This window comes from Ctenocephalides felis, unplaced genomic scaffold, assembly GCF_003426905.1.
Source record: "Ctenocephalides felis isolate EL2017-DRISC unplaced genomic scaffold, ASM342690v1 CF-g0.4_SCAFFOLD_01492, whole genome shotgun sequence".
Taxonomy (NCBI): domain Eukaryota; kingdom Metazoa; phylum Arthropoda; class Insecta; order Siphonaptera; family Pulicidae; genus Ctenocephalides; species Ctenocephalides felis.
In genome coordinates, this window is record NW_020537646.1 from 32,370,928 (window position 1) to 32,394,183 (window position 23,256).

Sequence of the window (23,256 nt, forward strand, 5' to 3'; positions counted from 1 at the left end):
AGGCAAACACACATATAGGCTTTTAAGACATTCATACAATCAAATAAACTAAATATGAGTTGAAAATTTAATTTATCTAGCATGCATTCAAATAAACCAAAGATGATTTAAAAATTTAATTTATCTAGCATACAATCAAATTAACCCAAAGATAATTTAAACATTCAATTTATCTAGTATATGTTTGGAGCATTGATTTGACTCACATTTGTGCGGCACATATGTATAAATAATTTAACTTAAGCACGATATAAACAATTATTGAATATAATTAACAAACATATAAAAACAAAAATATAATATAAAACTTTAATAGAAGACAAATTATGATGTGAACACCAACTATGAATAAAGTTTAATTTGGTGTTAATTACTCAGTTTTGATTTTTTTTAATAATTATCTACTAATTGCTTGATTTTATATTGTTTATATAAAAATAAATAAATAATTTAAATAAATTAACATTAGTAATTTAAATATTTGATAGTATAAAAATAAAATTATCCAAATAATTGTTCCTGTGTCTTACCCCTGATGCAAGAGATTCTTTAAAGCGTCTTCATTAATGGTTTCTAAACTATCAGAGCATTCATACAGTGTCAAAACATCAACATCCTCATATGCTTGATTTTTTGGTTCAGGACTATCTTCTTGAAAAGTAACAGTATAGTTTGGACAAACATCTTCTGTTTGCAAGAGCATACTGTCATATGACTCTGCAACTATATGATCAATATTTGTTATTTCAGGAGGATCAATTGCATTATTTACAAGTTGGTTTTGAATTTCAGAGACGGGACTTGGTTCTGGTGGCAATTGTTGGGCTGTGCCTTGTGCGCTCGACTCATCAGACAATAATTTTTGAATGAGATCATCTTGCTTGCGTGCAAGATTACTTGCAATTTGAGCAGCGCATTTATGAGTTCTTTGTGACACCTGTAAAAGGAAATTTATTGTTTAAATGATCAATTAATTCACCAGAAGCAGTTGTTAGTATTAATAGTATTTCTATGTTTTTCTACTACCGTTATTAGAGTGAAATACGTCATTGATTGTTGATTTGTTTCAGAACATTGCGATTATAATATTTTCTAATAAGGATAAAATATGATATATATTTTTGCTTATAAAAAAAATCCATTCAAAACTATTAAAAAAACATTGCGTGCTTGTAATGTTTTTTATATTTTACTATAGGAAATTGGTTTGATTAAAATATAAAGTACAAAAATTAAATTGCAATAATAAACTAATTATTTCATTGTGGCATTTGGTAGGCACCAGTATTACGTAAGCAGATTTATTACAATTATTCACCCCCCTCCCCTTTGTCAGCAAAAGTAAGCAAAGTTCTTACCAAAAATAAGCAAAATAAGCAAATAATACCCTCCGCCCCCCTATAGTGCTTACGTAATACTTGAACGGCCCCCAGGTATTCGGTAGACAACGATTATGTAAAAGCTCCTCTCTGTTAACAATATTATGACGATTTGAGAATTATCACAAAAATTTATGAAAAACCCAAGCACGAGTTTTAAAATTCCACTAAACTGTCTTAGTTTCTTCGAGACTCGAGGAAGTCGACCCGGTTAGCGCCCGGGTCGACACGCCTCTTTTGTTGTCCCTACGAAACGCAGAAACGAAGGAAAAAATGAAGTATTAAATATACGTCGGTATTATTTTTTTAAATTTGAAGTATATAGTAAAATTTAATAAATACTACACTTATATCCTTATATAAGTTTATTTTTAGTTACCAATTGAATTGTTGCTTATAATGGTAACGAAAAAATAGAATAGATAGCAGACAAAAGAAATTATAATATGAATATTATAAATATTCGTGAACTGATGAAAAACATATATTTAAAATATTTGCATATCCTTTACCGATGCATTTTACTATTTTTTCAAATATTGTTTTCGAGAAAGAAAATTTTTAATGTTTAATGAGGAAATTATTATAATGTTCATATATAAGGCAGCTTCAGTAATACAAGTCATAGACTCCAAAAATGCCAGAGTGTACTTCTAGATGTTTGCAATAGACTTTTACTGAAATCAGTGATTATTCTCGAAAGCTTGCAAAAACTTTGTTGAAAAATATTTTTTTTTGCATAAGGTTTACAAGATTGTAATACAAAATATAATTAACTGAAATGCTAAAAAGATACTTGATATTATTACCTTATATCTGAAGCTCCTGTTGCAAGCTGTACATTTATACGGCATGGCTCCTGTATGAATTCGTCTGTGAACCAGATAAGATACTCTCTGACGAAATGCTTTTCCTAAAAAATATATATTATTAATAGAAATATTGGTAAAAACATACTTAAATAAAAGTCATACATAAATAGAAGTCAAATTTTAGAAAGAATTCAAATTAATATTTTGCCTATTCTTCTGTATCAATACAACAGACAAGCGATAATAAAAAAGTTTCCAATACCCAGTAGTAAGAAATAAATATATAAATAATTGCGGCATATGAAAAAAATATGTCTTTGATAAAACCAAATATAATTGTGAATTATTACACTTTATTAGCATTTTTTCGTAACATATGAATTTTTTCATACTTTCTGAAGTATTACATATTTAGAATATTATCTCATTATATATTTTAAGAGTTTTTGACTTTTTGGCACTTTTGATAAATTACTTAAATAATTATTGTCTAAGAAAGAAATTTTATAATAATTTTTTTTTATCCTTACCGCAAGTTTCGCATGCGAATGGTTTTTCGCCAGTATGGATCCTTTGATGGTTGTGCAATGTTGACAATTCCTTAAAAGTTCTTCCGCAATGTGAACAGGCATGTGGTTTTTCATCGTTGTGATAAAGTAGATGTTTATGATACGATTGTTGGAATGTAAAAGTTTTGTTGCATTTTGTACAACTGTATGGCATCTCACCTATAAATATAAAAAATATTTGATACCTAATCATTCTTTTAAAATCCCCTATTAGGCTCGATAATTATATTGCCAAATTCATTGAGAAGATAATAATTATAAAAATCGTTTTGAACGCTATGCAATTTCAAAATTTATTTATGAGCAGAAATATTCATGCAAGCAATGAAAATAATATAAGTTAAACATATCTTGATATATAATTCAAAGAAAACTTGGATATATTATTCTTCAACATGCCAGTGCAACCTATAATTATTTTTTTGTTATCGAATAATATATATATTATTTATTAGTTATAACAAATGTGAATAATGTGAATAACATCCTCCGTTTGTCGTATCAACTGATATCTAATCAAGATGTTTTCAATTTCATATTATATTGTTCACAAATATTGTTTATATTTCATATTGTTCGCAATCTTATCTCTGCTCATTGTTTTTATAAACGAATCGCAGAACAATAACATTTTAAAAAAAGCGAATATGATGAATAGGAGCTTTCGCGTTTTATATTGATAACATACCATAAACATTGGAGCGTAGTATAATTGATTTATATAAACACTCAGCAAAATATCGAATTTTATAATTTATTATTGAATAATAATGTTAAACGAGGAACACGTTAAAAATAATAATACGAAACAAATGTTGCTTGTTAAACTGATAAAAACACGAAATCTACTAGTATTTTATATTTATTACTAATAAGAAACTTCATTTATTTTATAACAAATCGACTGTTTTACCTGTAATTGTATCTTTTACCTGTGTGCAATCTTTTATGTTTCTTTAAAAAATATTTAGTGGTAAAACTTTTCGAGCAAATATCACAATTCCAAAGTTTTTGATCGTTGCCTTGACTGAATGGTGCCGTAATTACAACTGTTGAATTGAGAGGTACTTGCTTTTCTGAACTGGAGTTAATTTTTGATTGATTTGCTGCAGTTATATCATGTATGACTGATCGGTGGAGAAGTAAAGCTGCAGGCATCCTAGAAAGAAAAATGAAATCAATTTGCAATTTAGGGCTTGCCCGTAAGTAAGCGGTTAAGAGCGACGGGACCCGAGTCAGTGGTCCCGGGTTCGATACCCACTTCGAGCAGCCTGTTGTCAGGCAGCAGTGACAACGGTTTTCACTTGGAAATATAGATAGCAATATGTTTCCAAGTGAAAATAGCCCTCACCCGGCATTGCAACACCAATAAAATGTCAGCCCTATTAGAATAATTCTAATAACAAAATCATCAAATATGGATAGATTAACCATTGGGTTACCATCTAAAAAATACGAAGTAAGGAGAAGTTTCAGCCCAACAGCTCATAGGACGTAAGGTTCTGATTACTGTTAAAAAAAATGCAATTTGCTCATTAAATAATTACATATTTAAAAAAACTTACTTAAGTAAGTAATTATTCGTTTTTCGATGAAATCTGGTTTCGATAATACTTTTTTTTAATTTATTTTGTAATAAAGTTATAGATCTTATTTTTATTACGATAATTCAATGTAAAACTTAACTTTCCGAAAGAGAAATAAGGACTCGCTTTGATTAGTTATGTGGGCCGATGGGTCAAGCCGTTTCTTTATAATTAGTAAAAAGTGCAACATTTTGCACAATCCTGCCAATTTTGAAAACTTAAAAGCCGTCGCGTCGGGATATCAGTAGAGAATCGTAGTGGTTAATTTCTGGTAAAGATTGGCAGAGCCATTTCTTTGTAATTGATTCTTCTGCCAATTTTGATAAAGCGTTGTATGATGATAAGGTTCATTGCCTTAACGAAAAAGTGCAACATTTCCATGATTATTCATGTCTTTGCTAAAAATCCTGCCAATTTTGAAAACTTAAAAGCCGTCGGAATATCAATAGAGAATAGTATTGGTTAATTTTTGGTAAAGATTAGCGGAGCCATTTCTTTGTAATTAATTCTTAAACATTCTGCCAATTTTGATAAAGCTTTGTATGCTGGTAAAGTTCATTACCTTAACACATATCTTAAATATTTTAGGCCTACGAAAAATGATAATAAAATTCATTATAGTTTAATTGATCAGTTTTTAATTGAACGCAAAAGCTCTTCTTCAATTTGCTAAATTTCAATTCTTATTGATTAAGTATGTGAAATATTTACAACTTGCCTCAAGGCATACTTGTTAATGTCAACCTTACAACCTTATATCTGTATGGTTGACAATGAATTGACCTATGATTAATTATTAATTAATTTTTAAGAATTATTATTAATTCTTTATTAACTTATGACTTATAGTCGCCTTCAATAAAATCATTTTCAATACATTTTGATGCAAAAGTTTTTATTTGTTAGATTTGTCAACATAAAATTTTTCAAGTTGTTGTATGTTGCAATGACAAGTAGTGTTTATAAATTAAGAAAAAAATCTTCGTTGACAACTTTATTGCCTGTGCTGTTTTTAATGCTTATAGGTTACGAAAATATATACGTGAATCAACAATTTAATAACACTTATGTATTTACCTGAAAGTTTTCTCACACAAACCACAGGCGTGAAGTTCCATTCTTGTTAAAGAACTATTGTTTTCATGCGCTATGAAAGCGTGCATTGCTAGAAGTTCTACAGAATCGAAATGAAATCCACATAAATCACACCTGAAAGACATACGATACATTTAATTATGAAATTACAATACAATATAAAATACAGTAAAAATTGATATACATACAAGGTTTTGGAACTATTTGCGATAGAAAACTGATTTCCGGAACCGTCAGCATCCATATTGGCTCCATCAGCATTTCGTTTGTTTTTATTTGGCACAAGCACAGTTTGCTATAAATTCAAATAAGATATTAATTTAAAATATTTATTACTGATATTAAATTAGTTTCACATATTGCTTTAGATGTTTCAGAATGTTTAAATTGCATTATTTATTATAACATTACCCCATTCGTCAACCTGGTAACTACAGTTTCTAAAGGCGAAGGTCTTAATTGAAATTTAGGGGATATTTGTTGCGTTTGATTTGTTATCTTATTATTCACCATATCTTGATTATTTCCTATATTTGTATCAATTTCTAACATATTATCCTTTTGGGTTACAGTAGCTCCAACTTGCATTGATACATTCATTGGAAGAGTTATTAAGCTTGGCTGCATAACCCTTTGCTGACAGTTTTGACTTTCCAAAAAAGTCATTTGTTGCTTGTTTACTACTGTGCAATTATTGTTTTGTTGATTTTGGTTAATTGCTTGGACATTTGCTTGATTTTCACCATCGGCTAGAAATTGGTTGCCATTGTCAACTTCAAACTGTTCACTATTCTGATCAAAGGAAATTGAAAGATTATGATTAATTTGAGAGTTATTAGTTTGGGTATTGTTTGGTATCGATTCAGATATGCTAAGTACATTTTTGGTATATTCCGGCAAATTTTTGTATTCTCGATCGGTTTTGTTACCTAAATAAAAAGTGGTTTCGTTAACATGTTTTCACAAATTTAATTAATTTATACAGCTTACCTAGTACACAATGAGTAAATAAATGGATGGTCAGTTTGTCCAGACCCAAACAAATTGCATTACACAATGGACATTGTAAAGGTTTAGTGGTAACTTCTACTAATGCTACTCGAAGAATTTCTGCATTAATGAACGACTTTTCGCAACAAAGTGGACAAGGAATTTTACACATTTTTAATGTTAGATACGCAATATGAATATTTATTTAAAAACTGATAATTATTTAGCTAGTAACTAACAATGGATTAAATTTGAAGTTTTCACAAAATGTTATGATATAGTTTTATGATTAAACCATATTTTAAACCAATCTCTTCTTGATTTATAGATTCGTTTTGCACAAAATGATGACATATTGATGCTAATTTTGAGTATGATCTTAACTTATGATTTGTAACATGATATTACGTAAAATGTAACATAAATTTAATTATTATTCATGAAAGACTGTCACATGTTAGCAACACATTTTCATGTATTTCATAAAGATATCACATAAAATAGCTCGAACAACTCCAAAACTATTAGAAACTTATTTTCATAGACACTATAAGTTTGCTACTTATTATTGACTTTATTTGGAGCCTCTAAAAAATATTTCTTTATAATTAAGTATTTAAAGGCACACATTTGATACCACAGAACATCAAGTTGTACTGATTTAGAATTTTCAAGTTGTGTTTATGCGTTTAAATTGAAGTCAGAGCTATGAGATGAAAATTTTCTATTTATAAAATATGCTATTTGAAACGCGCGGTATATACGTGTAAGATGAATCGGCAAAGGACTTTGGTTCTGTATTTTTGAAAGTTCCTTATCCAAAAAACCTAATGTAACATATTTAAAATAAACATATGTTATTAACATTGATACATGCCTTCAAGTATTCATAAATCGAAACGCAGCTCATATAGGCGAAAAAAGTACTAACTTATAAAAGATACTCTTGCCCCATGCTGTTCATCAATCATATTTGGCAAATAATATATGTTCATATATTTTTTATTAATATAAACAATATTTTTATTATATCTTGAATTCCATTCTAAGATATATAAAAATGAACTGAAATTTGATCCTGCCCTAGCAAATTGATTCAAACAGGTGTCAATAACAAGAAAGCAAATAGAGGCATTTTATTTAAATAATTTTGACTTCTTCATAAAATAAAATCAATAAAACATTAGAGTATTTTTTGTGATTGAGATAAAATGTACTTGACTACAGTTATATATATGTATAATTATTGAAATTTTAATTTCAAAATGGTAATTATCTGAAAATACTATAACTTTAAATATATATAATAAGTGTCTAGTTATTCTTCATCAGTACCGTCAATGATATAATAGCCATAATTTGCTTTTAGTCAAAATTAATTCATATTAATTGATTAATTTATGATTATAGTTTAGTACATTTGCGTAATTATTACATCGGATGATTATTTTTAGATCAGATTTGGATATTAGATGCAGTGCACAGAATCAGACCAAATCCAAGGTACAATAGATTCGACGTGGCAAAGCGTTGCAATATTCTTATTGACAAACTTTCTTCTCAAGGAAAATCAAACTAGGTGTAAGTGGCATTTTGCCTTAAGTTAATGTTATTCACTCACACACATATATACACGCTTTCAAACACACATAAAAATTAATCTGATAAATATTAAATTGATAGAGAATCACTTCAATAAGTGATTCTACTATTCTGTCGTATAAAGTTGTGGTAGTTCTAAGGGTGCTCAATATTATCTTTGGGCAGCTTCTTCTTCATTCTCCTTGAAATTTCAACCAATTAATTGGTGTCTCAAGAAGCTGAGTGTCTATAGAGTTTGTATGATGTTCTAGTTTATGAAAATGTTTGACACTGTTGATTTGTATAACTCTGTTTATAAATTCAATATGAAAATCGTCGTGTAAGGTCTTATTGCTTACGAACCACGGAGCATCAGTAATCTAAAATAATCGATTCAATAACAATTAAGGTTTAGCATCTCATAAAAAGGTAACTAAATTCGAAACTTTGATATCTTTTTCTAAATTTCTAACATATATTCGAGATCTATATAAATTCAAGATGTTTTTTAGAATAAAAAACACAAAGTTACATAGAAAATATCAACAATAAATTACGCAAAATGCCTCGCGCAATCTTCACCAAAAACTAATTATCGGAAATTTAACCATCAATTTTTTTAAACACCGATATCGAGTTCGATCACATGGCTTTTTGAATTCGGTGAAACCGTGTTTAAGAAAAAGTCGACGAAAGGTCAAAGTTGGCTCACATACACGTAGACATATTTTTTTTCCAATTTCGGTCTCAAATGAATCAAATTAGCTTGAAACGGTCAGAAAACGCGAAATTAGCAAATTGGATTTTCTGTTTAAAATAAACTTTTTCTGAATGTTAGAAATAATTATAAATTCAGATCAACCTTTTTTATATGGCGTTAAATAAATTACAAATTACAAATGATTACAATTCGTTTTGATGTTTCAAAATATTACAAATTATTGAATTTTGAGCAATTAGGCAAATATTTCAATCATCATCAATTAACAGTTCAAAATGCAAAATATATAAATTCATGAACTGTACATTTACCATTAAAAAAGCGGCTATAAGTAATGCTATAATAAAATCGGTTAGAATAGCTATTCCTAGGTTATTAAAATTCGTGCAAAACCTAAATATATTTTACAAAAAATTAATTGGAAAAAGTCAAATAATTTATTTCCAAAAATATTATTGATCAAATCTAAGTGAATGTTCGCTCTCACTTGCTTTAATTGAATCAGCCCTATTTGAATGGTGGCAAATCGAACGTTTCTATGGATATGAATGACGCTACTAAACAACAGCTAGTCAGCGCACTGACATGAGCTTTATTAAAAAGTTTACTACGATATATTTTTTTTACTATTTTTATATTGATGAATTATAAGTATTGCTGTTGACATAAATTATAGAATATATGGAATTGATGCCATACGTTTTATGAGTCGAAGTTATGGAAATTCTATCTAAGGTGAGTTATTAATAAATTTTTTAATATTTTAATTAAATTATTATTTTATACAAAATATCATCAATAATAATTCGATTTCATTTGAAAATTCATAACTCTAAAATTGCGATTTAAATGAATCTATATTATTTTGCTATATTTTTTATATAAGATTGCATTCTGAGCGTGGTATTTTAACAATAAGATATAATTTTTAATAATTTTCCGAAGAAGAAGTTTATACTTTTGCAGAAAAATCGATTTGTTAATTTTATGTTTTTTCGGATTTTCAAGTCATTCTGAATCGTTTGATACCAAAATCTGTGGGTGCATGTGTGCCAAAATTTAAACTTTCAACGAGTCTTTTTTTTTAAACAACTGCACCAATTCGAAGCATTTGAAATTAAAATAAAAATTGAAAATAATTTGATGAAAATATTTAAAGACTCGTAGTTATTAGCGTCGTAGTAATTTTAATGGTCCGTCAATCTCAAATTTCATGAATTAAGTTAGAGTTGAAGACTATATTTATTCGTGTCAGAAAGTTTATGCTACTTGTCTTAAGACAAAAAGACACTTACACGTAATTTTAATATTTATTTATTCTAATATTATTAATTCTCTAATCACAACTCACCTCATTGGTTTCAGTTCATTTATTAGCTCCGCGGAAGTTGAAAATAATTTATCCAAAATGTTGAAAATGGATGATCACATAACCGAAATCCTCGGCAAGTTGGGCTGGGGTGATGGTACTCGCATTCCTGCCGCAGATGCTGCCAACAGAGAATTGGAGGAAAAGTTGGTTAAAGCAAATGCTGCCAAAGTCGCTGCTGCTACCAAATCGGCGAAAGCCGGAGAACGTCTGGCAGAATTAGAGAAGCATCTTTCGCGTACCAAGGCTAGGCAAACGGAAGTACAAGTAATTATTTAATAATATTCAAATAATAATTTGAATAAATTCTTAGATCTTCTTAAAAAAAACTGCCGGCGAACACATTCTATAAGTCGTCCACCATTGGACCACTTTCTTCTTTCTTCATTTTATCAGAACATAACATATTATGAGCAGGTACCCAAACTGTCCAAAATTGATATGCGTAGCACATATGTTACACTTAGTAATGAAAAATGGCAGCTAAACGTAAAACTAAAAGCTGATTTCTAGATAGAGAGCCGTCTTATCTTCCTTACACTTTTATCATTGGATAATTCCATTACTCTTTCAGGCGCACCTAAAATTTGAATCTAAGGAGAAGGAATAGAAATACATTGTATTTCCTATTTATTCCCTCGTAAAATATACTTTTGTTGATTTGTTACTTTTCATTTTTAAGAAATTACTTACTGCACACAAAGAACAACTTATAGCCGAACAAGGATTGTACAAATATTGCGAGGCTGATGAATGTAGACTGAGAGCAGATATAAGGAAATCAGAAAAGCAGAAAAATGATACCGAAGAACTAAACTCTCGGATGCAAAGTAAGTTTGAAAAAAAAATATAATTTTTAACAAATCTGCAATCATTTAACTGTTTCCAGATGATCTGGTTAGAGTTGCAAAGCGTTTGGAAACACTTAAGGAAAGCGTATCTTGGAACAAAGATGCCTTGAAAGATTGGGAGGAGTTCTTGGCTCGAGGCGAGGAAACTAACACACTTATTCAAACATATTCATTTCAAGATGCAGCTAAATTCAAGGTTAAATATTTTGTAAATTATATTTTTATTCTTAATATTTCAGTACTACTAATACTAAAGTATCAAATAGGAAATGGACAACCAGCGCGCCAAACTGCGGTTGGAAGTAGACAAGTTACGCAAAGAAGCAGTTACAAAATCAGGTTTTCCATATAAAAAATAGATATTGAATACTATTTCTAAAATACGATTGAAAAACAGCAAATGGCGTTATTAAATAGGTGAGGTACAAATTGCTGAACAAAGCTTGGAAAAGGTTGGCCAAATGTATCGGAATGGTCATATTGAAAGACAGAAACTGGTAGCGCAGTGGACGGAAAGTGTAAACCAACTTCAAAATAGAGATAAGCAGATAGAAAATATTTCAAAAGTAAGTAAATTCTAATTATTTATTACATTACAAGTATACTACAATTTAGTGTAATAAATTACTACAAATATTTATATAATAGGATATAGAATTGTTGGTAAAACAAGAGCAACAAAGGTCTAGTGAAATAGAAGAAGCAGAGTTGATGGTAAAAAATATGCAATCCAATAACCGTGAGCTACATACAAAAATTGCTAGTTCTCAAGTTCAAAATCAAAGATTTAGGGACCAATTAACAAATTTGATGAAAACATTAGAAACAAGAGCTAGTGATGTAAGTTAAGAACTACTTATTGATCAACAAATTATATGCTTTTATAACAAAACAATAAATCACAGATACCAAGTGCTAAAAGCATTTTATCTACACTGTCTACAAAATTAACTCAAAAACGTCAAGAAATGGCATCTGCTGTAAAATCTGTAGAAGAAAAACGTCAAAAAATATCCGAATGGAATGATACTATAGAAGAATGGAAGTCTAAGCTTCAGGAAGTAGTTGATAGATGTTCTAACGCAACAGATAGAGCAAGGCAACTTGAAGATTTATTGCAGGTTTCAAATTAATAGCATTATTGAACGATTCATTTCACTTTTTATTCACAATTGGCATTTTTTAAAGAATGAAGAAAAGCAAATTCAAAAACAAGAAACTGAAATAGAACGATTGCAACAACTATGTTATAGGCAAAATCCTTTACTGCAACAATTGAAAGATGAGGAGAAGAATATTAGGTCAGAAATCGCTTCCCTTGAAAATACTTATGGAATGATAAAAAAAATTATTATCAAAGCAGAACAAGAACGGCAGAAATCTAAGGAAGAACTTTACGCACTCGTAAGTTGCCTTTTCTTTATGATAAATTGCTTATTTTAGCTGATTGATTATGTTGTCGTACCATATAAAAGTACTTTATTAAATTATAGGATTTTCAAATTGAAAGTTTGGAATCAAGAATATCAAAGAAAAGTGGCGAGCATGATGATCCAGATGAAAATTATGAAATTGTGAGTTATTTTTAATAAAAATAAGTGTTAATTTGATTTATAAAAAATCTAAATTAACTCAAAATACTTCTTTAGTTGGAAAAAATTAAAGAACTAGAATCAACCCTAGCAGATCGCTCAGAAATTTTAAAAAACATGGAAACACAAATAGCACAAATTGAAAATGAAATGAGACGACTTGGAAGGCTTATGGAAGTAGATAACAAAGAATTAGGAAAATTGGTAAATAAAATTGATGTCTTCCAAATGAAAAACCATTTTTGATAGTATGCAATACATTTTATATTTCACTATTTAGCAAGTAACAATGGCCGATAAACGATTGTACTTTGAATCAGGGAAAAGATTGCTAAAAAAATTAAAGAGTGTCATACCTGAGCGGCAAGTTGAAGAAAATGTTCTCCGATTAAAAGTCGCTCATGTGGAGAAAGCTCTAGCCATGGAAGGTGAAAATATTTACACACTAGAAAAACACAGAATAGAAATGGAAGCAGTAAGTAGGATGATTCAGTATGATATTTGGAAGATAGTTTTATAATTTAATATTTATAAATTTGGTTCAATTTGTTATAGGCAATGAAGGAAAGGGCTGTGGAAGTTGAAGTCCAAACAGATATGCTCACTGCGAAAAAGAGAGCGTTACTAGAAGAAAAATCCCGGTTAAGACAGGATATTGCCGAAAGAGACACTCGTATAAGAACTTTACAATCAAAGTATGAACAATTAACTCACATCTTCTGACAAATATCTCTCACATAACTGACAAATTTTAAGCTATTATCAAATCCATACTCTAATATCAACACTTATATCTGAGAATATGGTCAATTTTATCATTTACATCTAGAAATGATATTGATCAAAATGAACTTAACAAAATCTTAGAAAATTTAGACTAAAAAATAAAATTTACCTTTAATTACAGACACTCTTTGGTAACATCACAATTAGGAACGGCTGAAGATGGAACCAATCTTACCGTCACGCAATTAAAAATCAGGGTAATTTTTATATGCTTTCTCAAAAACAACGTCATAGTTGTCTGTCATAAACACAAATCAATAAAATATCAATAAATTAAAACTTTATTTAGGATGCCCAAGAAAAGTTCATTTTGCAACAAGAAGGTGATCGTTTGGATGCAACTGTTCGAAGAGCCCAACGAGATATTGCATCATTGGAAAATACATTAAAAGTTTTGCATGCGAGTAATAAAGCATACAAAAGATCTTTAGAAAATGTGGAAGACGGAGGTATATAGATTATTCATTGGCTCCATACTACTTTTTACTAAAAAAACAACATCTACCGTGGATTGACTATCTCGATTTTTTTTATTACATTTTAAATAAGATTTTTTTTCGGAACATATCGATGGGTTTTAAAATAACCTGAATTGCTAGATTTTTTTGTACAGGATAGATTAAACAATACCAAGATATGGATGCTTTAAAATATAATATATCGGCCCCAGCAAACGTGACAAAACTAATATTTGATGTTTGTTCGCAATTGCCTCTCATATTTTGCGATAAAAACTTTCGATAAAAAATTACAAGATTTTCTTGCTCGTTGAATATTTTAAGTTCCATATTATACAAATCAACGATTTTTTGTAGTAGCTCTATGATAATGTGACTATTTAATCAATAATTTTTTTATAGGCGAAGAAGTGGTGGAATTGCGTCATTATGAAGCTAAATATTACCAGCTACAACAACAATTAAGCAATGCTAAAAGAATACTAGAAGATAAAGAACTTTTAGCTCAGCAAATGGGAGAAGAAATGCGTGAATTACAGAACCGCCAAACCGAAGCAAAAAATCTAAGGTAAAACTATTTGTGTGATGAATTTAATAAACAAATATAATTAATTAAATTTTACACTTCAGACAAGACAAATTAGACATGCTATCAAATTTGAATAAAGAAATAACAGAACAGAAAAATAAAATGACGAGAGCTGATGATTCTCTGAAACGAAATCTGAAGGAAGCTAGGCAGCGTGTTACAAATCCTGATATGCTCCGAGTATATGAAGTCAGTTAATTTGAAAAAAAAATATCGAAAATGCTACAAGAATTTTTTATCATGATGTATATATTTTTAGATAGATATACTGACTAGAGAACTAAAGGAACAAAATCAAAGTGCCATGACTCAATTGTCTCAAATGTCACATTCTTCATTCGAGACCCATCCTGAATTGTCTGAACAAGTTACAAAAATTTGTGAAGAAAAAAATATTTCTTTGCCAAGCTCGGATGAAATTAAACTTAGACTGCGAAGAAAAACCAGGTTGGATAATTATCATTTTCTTTACGGATAATACTCACAACTTATAATATACATCTTCAAGGCAATATAGGACATATCAGAAATCTTTAAAGATTTTAATAATTATTACCTTTGAAAGTTTCTGAAAGTCCTTTTTAAACTTTCGATATGATGTGTTTTCTTGAAAACAATATACCAATACTAAAATCTATATCCAATGATATTATATTTTTACACATAAAAATTTAAAAATAATCTTCAAAAATGGGTTTATTGGCTTTATTGCCATAGTATATATAGATGGTATCTCAGAAACCAGTGACAACAATCGATTGGATTTGTTAGGGATTTCAATAACTCAATAATACCTTACTTCAGAACTTCAACCTTTCAAACATTGCATGATATAATAATTTATGTTTAAGAATTCCTTATATTACTTACATGTGTTTCCAGTTTCACTGAAAGGAGTAGAGATACGGTATCAGTATGCAGCAGCGTGTCTACAATTTACACCACCCACGATTTGGGAGATTCTGCAAGTGGTAAATAAAATTAGTTAGGATAAATATATACAGATCAAAAAATATGAAATTTTATTACTTTAGATATATCTATATCAAGTCGGTCACAAGATAGTCGTCGGGATTCACGGAAAAGTAGCGCAGCAAGTTCAGTATGTCGTTCAGTACAAGGAATTGTTCATACACCTTCTTCTCCAAATATCGTAACTTTAGGTAAGGATCTTACCTTAATGTGGTTTAAGTTTATTAGTCTTTTTATCTTCTTAAAATCAATACAATTATTTAATTATAACTTGATTAATTTGAAGAAAATTAACTAACCATTTTTTCTTACAAACTTATAAAACATTTAAAAAAATCAAAATGCGAAATTCTATTTACATATTTATATATACATTATGTTTATAAAAAGTAAAAAATGGTTAGTAATTTTCCTAAAATTAATTATTAGTTATAATTAAATAATTGTATTAATTTTAAAAATATAAAAAGACTAATAAATTATACCTTCTAAAATTATACTTTAAAGTATTATATTAGAATTCTAATGATAGATGGAAATTGAAAACGTTACATATATTTACAGATTTGGAGCAAAGTAAATACGCATCAGCTAAAAGCCACCGTTCCTTACCACAATCAGCAGAATCTATAGCAGGTAATTACTTCATGTATACAGCAGAACCTGGTTAAAACGATCATGCTTAATACGATTTTTCGCATCATACGCCCGCTCCTGCACTTTGAGACTTCTACATTTCTTAACGTTTAATTTTTGCCATGTTTTTCATTGATGTTATGCGCAATTATATCTAAGCCAACATTAAATTTACAACATAATTATGTTGTAAGAATGAATTATTGGCTTTGCTGATATTCTTCAGGTTTGATTGAATATAAGTCTTCATAGCAATTAACAGCCTTCTAAACTTACTTAGTTAGTATTCTATGGAAAAGTTTTATTATATTAATGATGTTGCCAAACCTAGTATTATTACTATATGCATGGAACTTATAGCGTGCTGTCTCTTCAACTTTCTTAACTCATATTTTCTCATTATCTCCTCCTCAGACTAATCCTGCATTTTTACTCCTAAATTATATAGATTATAAAATCACTAATATATTATAAACTCACTTTACTATTACTATCAATCTTCATGTTTCAGGCTATTGTCATCCAAAATATTGTTGCTACTTGCGATTGCTTCTCCTTTTTAGACTAAAACATTTAACATTGCTCCTTATTGTATGCACAGCTTTAATATAAAAAATAATCATATGTTCTTCAATCTTATCCAAGTTTTCTATTTTTTTAATTAAAACTTGAAAGTGTTATTCTTATCAACCAGGGTTCGAGCTTTAACAACACATGTTTACTAAACAATCAATCGACTAAACTAACATTTTTATTTTATTATTCTAGGTGCTAGAAAAAGTAGATCCAGCGTAATAAGCAGACGTTCTGTTAGAATTGATTCTCAAACATCTATTATGAAAAAGAGCAATCTAAAGAAAAGTATTTGAGATTTAATTACAAAGAAACTTCATTTCATATGTCTTATTTATGAGAAAAGTGAAAATTTTAAATAATTCCCACAATGGTTTGATTTTTATTTAAAATTAATAAATCTCTTTCTAGCAATACATTATATGAGTCATTTTCTAAAGAATACTTTAGTGTGCATTTTATATTCAACATAAAAAATAAGTGATTATTGCAATTGATAGTATAAATCAAATATTCAAAATTATTCAACCAATTTAGTAGTAATAACTTGAAATTTTATAATAAAATTAGAAAGATGAGAGTTTTTATTTTCTTGAGAGATTTATTTTTAATATTTGTGTTGGACAACATAAATATTACATTAAAGTACTATTGCTAAAATATGTCACATCTTTCTGTTTGTATTTTACAGATCACATTTTTTATAAAAAAACTTTTATATAAATCATAAATATATTATATACAGACAGATATAATAGCATACATAAAATGTATGTCAACTTTTATTGCCAATTTGATCTTATAGACCAAATTAATATTAAGATAAATCTGATTTCCAGAAATAATTAAATAATACTATTTTTAATTCTTATCCTATATCCTATATATTTACTTGTGAGTAGATAAAAAAATACTATCAAGTGTAGTTTGTCTTTTTCTTGGACTAGTCCTTGTACCGCGTTTATAATCACTTACCAAATAATTATTTTTGGTGTTATTCTTACGTAATGTATATGGTCTATCATCATTATCACATTTGTTGAGGTAATCTTGTAGTTTTTTTGCAAATTCCAAGTCTTTTTGCTCTTGAATCAATTTTTTATTAAATGCATCATCATTACTATTTTCAGTATCTTGAAAATCTTCACAAGTTCCAAGAGGTTTGAAATCATCAGAAAATTTCATGTTAGTTAAACGTTCAAAAGGTTTGATACCAAATAAGTCTTTGGCGCTAGATTTAGATTTTTTAGGAGATTTTGAGTTATATTTTACTCGTATATTAGAATAAGTTTTCTTGGGAGTATTTACAAAGTTTAGAGTTAATTCTGATTCAGTTGTTTCAGAATTTGCAGGTAATTCAATTATCTCATCATCTGACTGTATTTTAGGTTGTTTGATATTTTTATTTTGATCAGTATTATCAAATAATCTCTTTTTGCTTCTGATTAAATTTGAATTATTTGATCCTTTTTCTTCATATCCAGATATTACTAAGTTATTACAGAAATAAATTGTAGGATGAGCAGCAAAAGCTGAGCCTGCTCCTGAGTATTTTAATACTTTAGTTCCCTTCAAAGTAAAGGTAGTAACTTCATTTATACTAAGTTTCCTAAAGTGAAACAATATTGATAAGCCATTAAAATTAAAATACTAGACATATGAAAAAGCTGGTGATACTTGAAAATATTTTTTTGTCAGCTTTATAAAGTAAACAATATTTCTAAAGAAAGAAAGCAAAGTTGATTATCGAAAAGACCCAAAAAAAATACTAAAAAGAAAGAGTAAGGTTAACTATATCTAACCATTTTTTTATACAAATTTGTTGTGAATATATATGACTGAAACAATTAGAATTTTTATAATACAATTAAATTCTAGGATTTAAAAAAAAATATTAACAATTTATGAAACACCAGTTTCCTATCTTCATATCAACTTGAACTTACTGAGTTCTAGGTATAGGCCTTCTTGGTGGACTAATTGCCAAAGGATTGATAACAGGTTTTCCATTCACCAATCTAGTATATTGAAATTAGGTAAATTCTTGACATAACTATATATGAAATATAATTAATTAAAAAATGTACCTTCTTTTGGTTATGAGAGCAGTTTTAATTGGTTTGAAATGGCACAGTTCTTGTGTGATGCTATCATATTTTTTTGCAAACTCATCATTATCATCATAAGTTTGACCAAGTTCTTGTAATAAAGACATTGCATGAAGTTGTTGAGTTTTTGGCGAACCTAAAATATATAAACATACAATAATAAATTGTAAATGAAAATAAAACCATTTAAAAGCTATTCATCAGTCAATATTATTTCACCTTGCTTCATGACATCTTTTCCTTGTGCTAATTTCATTGAAAAGCTTTTAATTAAGCAATCATATTTCGATGCAGATGTTGGAAGCTTGCTTTGTTCACAACTTGTTTGAGGATTTACAGCATTCACCTTAAATAAATATAAAAGATAATTTAAACATGAGTAAGATATATTAATCAACTTATTAAATATATTTACTTGTGTTCCAAAATTTTTTCCTACATTATTGCTTTGAATTTTCTTAATGTTATAGTCATAATTGTATATAATATTTGTTGGGAGCGCCTGTCGGGGCTGTGGGTATTTTATTACTTTTGTTTCTTGGGATGAACCATTTGAACTAGAGGATTTATTAGCAAGCAAAGATGTATTTGATAACGAATCGGCCAATCTTTTTGCAATTTCTTCATCTTTCTTAATAGTTTCTTCATATTTAATTCTGTTTAGCTCTTCTTGCTCCTGAAGCTTCCTGAAATATCAATTGTTATAATTCAGTAGAACACAGTAAATAAACATAGAATCAGTAACTTTTAAACCAAAATCTCATTTTGAACATAAAAAAAATATTATTTAGTAAGTATATAAATAGTAATTTACAAATATCATCTAATTTTGTTTAGACTAAGCACCAAGTGTTTGATAATTGATTTCATCAAAATTTCATCCAAATTTGCTTACTTCAGTAATTCTTGGCTTAATTTATCTTCTTTTTCTCTTTCCAATCTATAAATCTCTTTCTGCACAGACAATTGTTTCTGGTATTCTTCTCTAATTTCTCCTGGTGCAGCTAACTTCAATTCTATAGGCTCATTAGCTAGATTTTTTATAAAAATAAATTAAATTATAGAGAGACATATAAAATTGACACAATACATAAAAAAGAGGCAATACAGAAAGATACTTAATACTAAAGATTAATACATGTTTTAAACAATAAATCGCTTTGAACCCAATATTCTAGTTTTGTCTATTTTAGTGTTCACATAAAGACTATATATTGTCAAAATTGTCTAAATTGCCAAGGGTTTTGTATTGACAAAACTAGCCAAAATCTACACCAAAGAATCTCTCAACACAGAAATAATTCAAAAAATAAGAATCAAAATAAAACAATGCTTAAAGAACACATAAATAACCTTCAGCACAACATTGATTTCTTAAACCCGAGCATATTAGATTAGAAATCAATATATTTAGAAGAAGATTTAGTGATGGTTGTCTAATATCGTTAAGCAATAAAGCTATCAACAAAGGACTTTACAGCTGTTCTGCAATGATTACAAGATATTACTCGACCATTTTTCAACCAATATTATTACTGAATGAAGCGTGCCCCTTATATTACTTTCCGAAACCATATGTTTTTACCAGTTTGCACATTTTTTTAAAAATTTTTGTAAATACATTCTAATTTAGACTTCAACAACTATGTACACAAAGTTAGTATTTTAAGTTCATAGTTCTCTAGTTCATAATTAGTTTTAAATGTTTGAACTACTGATAGCTTGGATTTTACAATTGTGTTAATTAGTGTAGTGTAGTGTTAAATTGTTTTTGTCTGTGAGTACCAATCTTTAAGTCCAATATGTTGTATCAATTTTCTTTTCTAAATTAATTATAAAAAAAACTTTTTAGTTTTCCACTGAATGAAGGTCTCAATGAAGACTGAAATACATGGATTAATAAAGCTGTTTTCCTAATTGCTTTAGTTTTTTTGGTGATATTGTCTGATTCAACACACTAATTTTAATATATATACATACATACATACATACATACATATATATATATATATATATATATATATATATATATATGATTTAGTGGTTAATTTTGATGTTGAGATATATGAGTATGTTCTTTGAGGCAATACATCAAACTAAGAAAAATCAAAAATTTATAAATTAATATTAAATTCGAAACATTTTGACATACAATTTGATGTCATCTTCAGTGGATCTATAAGGTAAAATATTTGAAATCTCTCTTTAGTTTGATAACTGTGCTTGTTTTGTTATTTCTTTTTTTTTCTATTTATAGCTTCTATATATAAATTATAATTCCCATAGTTACCTAGTTTATATAATTTTTTCAAATTTTGTACCTTATAGATCCACTGATGATGACATCAAATTGTATGTCGAAACATTTGAAATTAAAGATTATTTTATAAATCTTTGTCTTTTCTTCGTTTGATATAAATATATATATATATATATATATATATATATATACACATATATACATATATATATATATATATATATATATATATATATATTAGATGGTAGTGTCTTGGATTTGTAAATAATTTGGAGAGCTTCGAACAAAGTACTTTATTTTATTTAGTTTTTTATTACTTTTTGGATTCTTTGTTCGAAGCTAGATATATATTGTTGTTCCTGGAACAAAGAATTCTTGTTGGATTCCTTGTTCGAAGCATGACAATACATACAGATCCAAGACATACATATATATATATATATTGTGTATTATATTTATACATTTTTAATATATATAGTTTTTATATATATACATTTAAAAAAAAAGGATTATTCATCAAAATACAAAGTGGAGGTGTCATTAATAATTCATTTCATTATCAAACCATATTTGCTCATTTATTATATTCCTAATAATGCATAATAGCAGGTATGCGACTAAAACAAAAACCATAATAAAAAACTCAAATTTTTTAATGATTCTTGCACTGAAAGTAAAATGAAAATGTAGTGATAGTTTATGAATTAAATCATGCAGTAAACTACCGCCATATAACATTCTAAGTTTCGTTTTAAAGAGAGCCATATAAATAAAAATACTACAATTTAATTTAAAGAACTAGTATGTTTTTAAGTGTAATGTATTTGACATTGAAAACTTACTACTGCTCGTCGTCAGTTCACATCCCTTGAATTTAGCTTCAACTTCTGCCTTAAAATTACTTTTAATGTATTCCCACAATTCACTATTAACTATTCCTCCAGTTTTTGAGGCTGATCTCAGCCATGAACCAATTCTAAGACGACAGATAGGGCAAGAAAGACTGTTGTTTTCAATCGTACAATTGAAACATTTAAAGCAAAATAAATGATGGCACGGTAACGATACTGGTTCTATGATTATCGACCTACATATTGGGCACAACACATCACTAATTTTTAATGATTTATAGTCTATTATTTTATTTTTATATCGAGCATTCTTTTTCTTAACCGGCGCCATGTTTTTGCAGAATATCACTTTGTGAACATCAGCTGTCATTTGCTATAACCTTTACGAGCGGGATTTTTGTGTAATCATTCGAATGATGGCGGTATTAGTTTTGTAACGAAATTTTATTTAAAATGGATTATTAATATTGTAACATTGTCTAATATTTATAAAAATTATATAAACTGAATTGCGAAGTTGAAATTATTTGTTTATAGTATATTAGAACTATAGTCAGAATTAAAAATAAAATCTGAATTATTTTTGACATACAAAAAAATTTTTTTTTGACAAAAAAGAAAAAAATTGAAACAAATTTTTTTTTCCAAAATCAATTATTTTGTTAAAACAAGCAGAAAGTTTTTTGAATCATTTAAATCGGACGCTTAGTTCTCTCAAAAACTGCCATTTTTTACACATTTAGCTCCGTATCTTCGAAATGGCTGGGCCTGCCTTTGCCAAAAACTAATAAACACTTTTCCCAATCATTACTAATTGAATGTTTTTCAGATCATTCAAATCGGATGCTCCGTTCTCTCAAAAACTCGATTTCTATTTTCTGCACTCTTTGCTCTTTATCTCCGAAACTGCTGGACCTGCCTTTGCCAAAAACTAATCAGCTCATCTCCATATCAATAGGAATCGAATGTTTTTTGAACCATTCAGTTCGGTTGATCCGTGCGCCTGAAAACGTGACTAGAAATTTGTATCCATACATATATACACACACACACATCCATTTTTCTGACAATGAGGTATACCAAAATGTTCAGAAACCTTCAAAACGTCGAGAAATGTAAAAATTTTCAATTTCGATTTTCGGCCCATTACAATAACTTACCCTACGGGCGGTTAATATATCGTATTTATTGTCAAAAAATTTTAACATTAAATTACGAAGAAAAGGCTCGGCCGATATTTACCAAAAATTAATCAACGCGATTCTCACAGTTTGTAATTTTTTAAAATCGAGATTGTGGACTAAAACGTGGACAACAAATTTTACATTTAACTTTTCTGCAAACTACAAAAAAACGGCTTGGCCAATCGTCGCGCAAGACTTACCAACTCCAATCTTACATCGTATGGCTGTTAAGTTTTTGTAATCGAAGCAGCTGTTACACACATACACACACATACTTTTCTAATGATAACATTC

General features: G+C 28.4%; 3 protein-coding genes across 3 annotated transcripts; 1 reads left to right on the forward strand and 2 right to left on the reverse strand.

Moving 5' to 3' along the window:
* Positions 1 to 526: 526 nt before the first annotated feature.
* LOC113371125 (zinc finger protein 836-like) lies at positions 527 to 6,603 on the reverse strand. The gene is made up of 8 exons (XM_026611770.1): positions 6,432 to 6,603; positions 5,853 to 6,370; positions 5,630 to 5,736; positions 5,424 to 5,555; positions 3,693 to 3,919; positions 2,722 to 2,919; positions 2,189 to 2,292; positions 527 to 937 (listed from the first exon to the last, which is right to left on the reverse strand). The coding sequence occupies exons 1-8, from the start codon at positions 6,601 to 6,603 to the stop codon at positions 527 to 529; spliced, it is 1,869 nt and encodes a 622-aa protein (XP_026467555.1).
* A 3,538-nt stretch (positions 6,604 to 10,141) lies between these two features.
* LOC113371126 (coiled-coil domain-containing protein 39) lies at positions 10,142 to 16,855 on the forward strand. The gene is made up of 21 exons (XM_026611772.1): positions 10,142 to 10,369; positions 10,785 to 10,932; positions 10,992 to 11,149; positions 11,220 to 11,292; positions 11,371 to 11,519; positions 11,602 to 11,793; positions 11,859 to 12,074; positions 12,142 to 12,357; positions 12,447 to 12,527; positions 12,603 to 12,749; positions 12,826 to 13,020; positions 13,101 to 13,240; positions 13,453 to 13,528; positions 13,621 to 13,780; positions 14,192 to 14,357; positions 14,420 to 14,567; positions 14,638 to 14,825; positions 15,261 to 15,349; positions 15,413 to 15,541; positions 15,915 to 15,986; positions 16,755 to 16,855. Exons 1-21 carry the CDS (start codon positions 10,142 to 10,144, stop codon positions 16,853 to 16,855), a joined length of 3,072 nt encoding a protein of 1,023 aa, XP_026467557.1.
* A 554-nt stretch (positions 16,856 to 17,409) lies between these two features.
* On the reverse strand, positions 17,410 to 22,109 carry LOC113371127 (E3 ubiquitin-protein ligase RNF169-like). Its single transcript, XM_026611773.1, has 7 exons — positions 21,770 to 22,109; positions 19,563 to 19,698; positions 19,083 to 19,353; positions 18,887 to 19,013; positions 18,647 to 18,803; positions 18,506 to 18,577; positions 17,410 to 18,168 (listed from the first exon to the last, which is right to left on the reverse strand). Exons 1-7 carry the CDS (start codon positions 22,107 to 22,109, stop codon positions 17,448 to 17,450), a joined length of 1,824 nt encoding a protein of 607 aa, XP_026467558.1. The 3' UTR covers positions 17,410 to 17,447.
* Between the last annotated feature and the right edge of the window lie 1,147 nt (positions 22,110 to 23,256).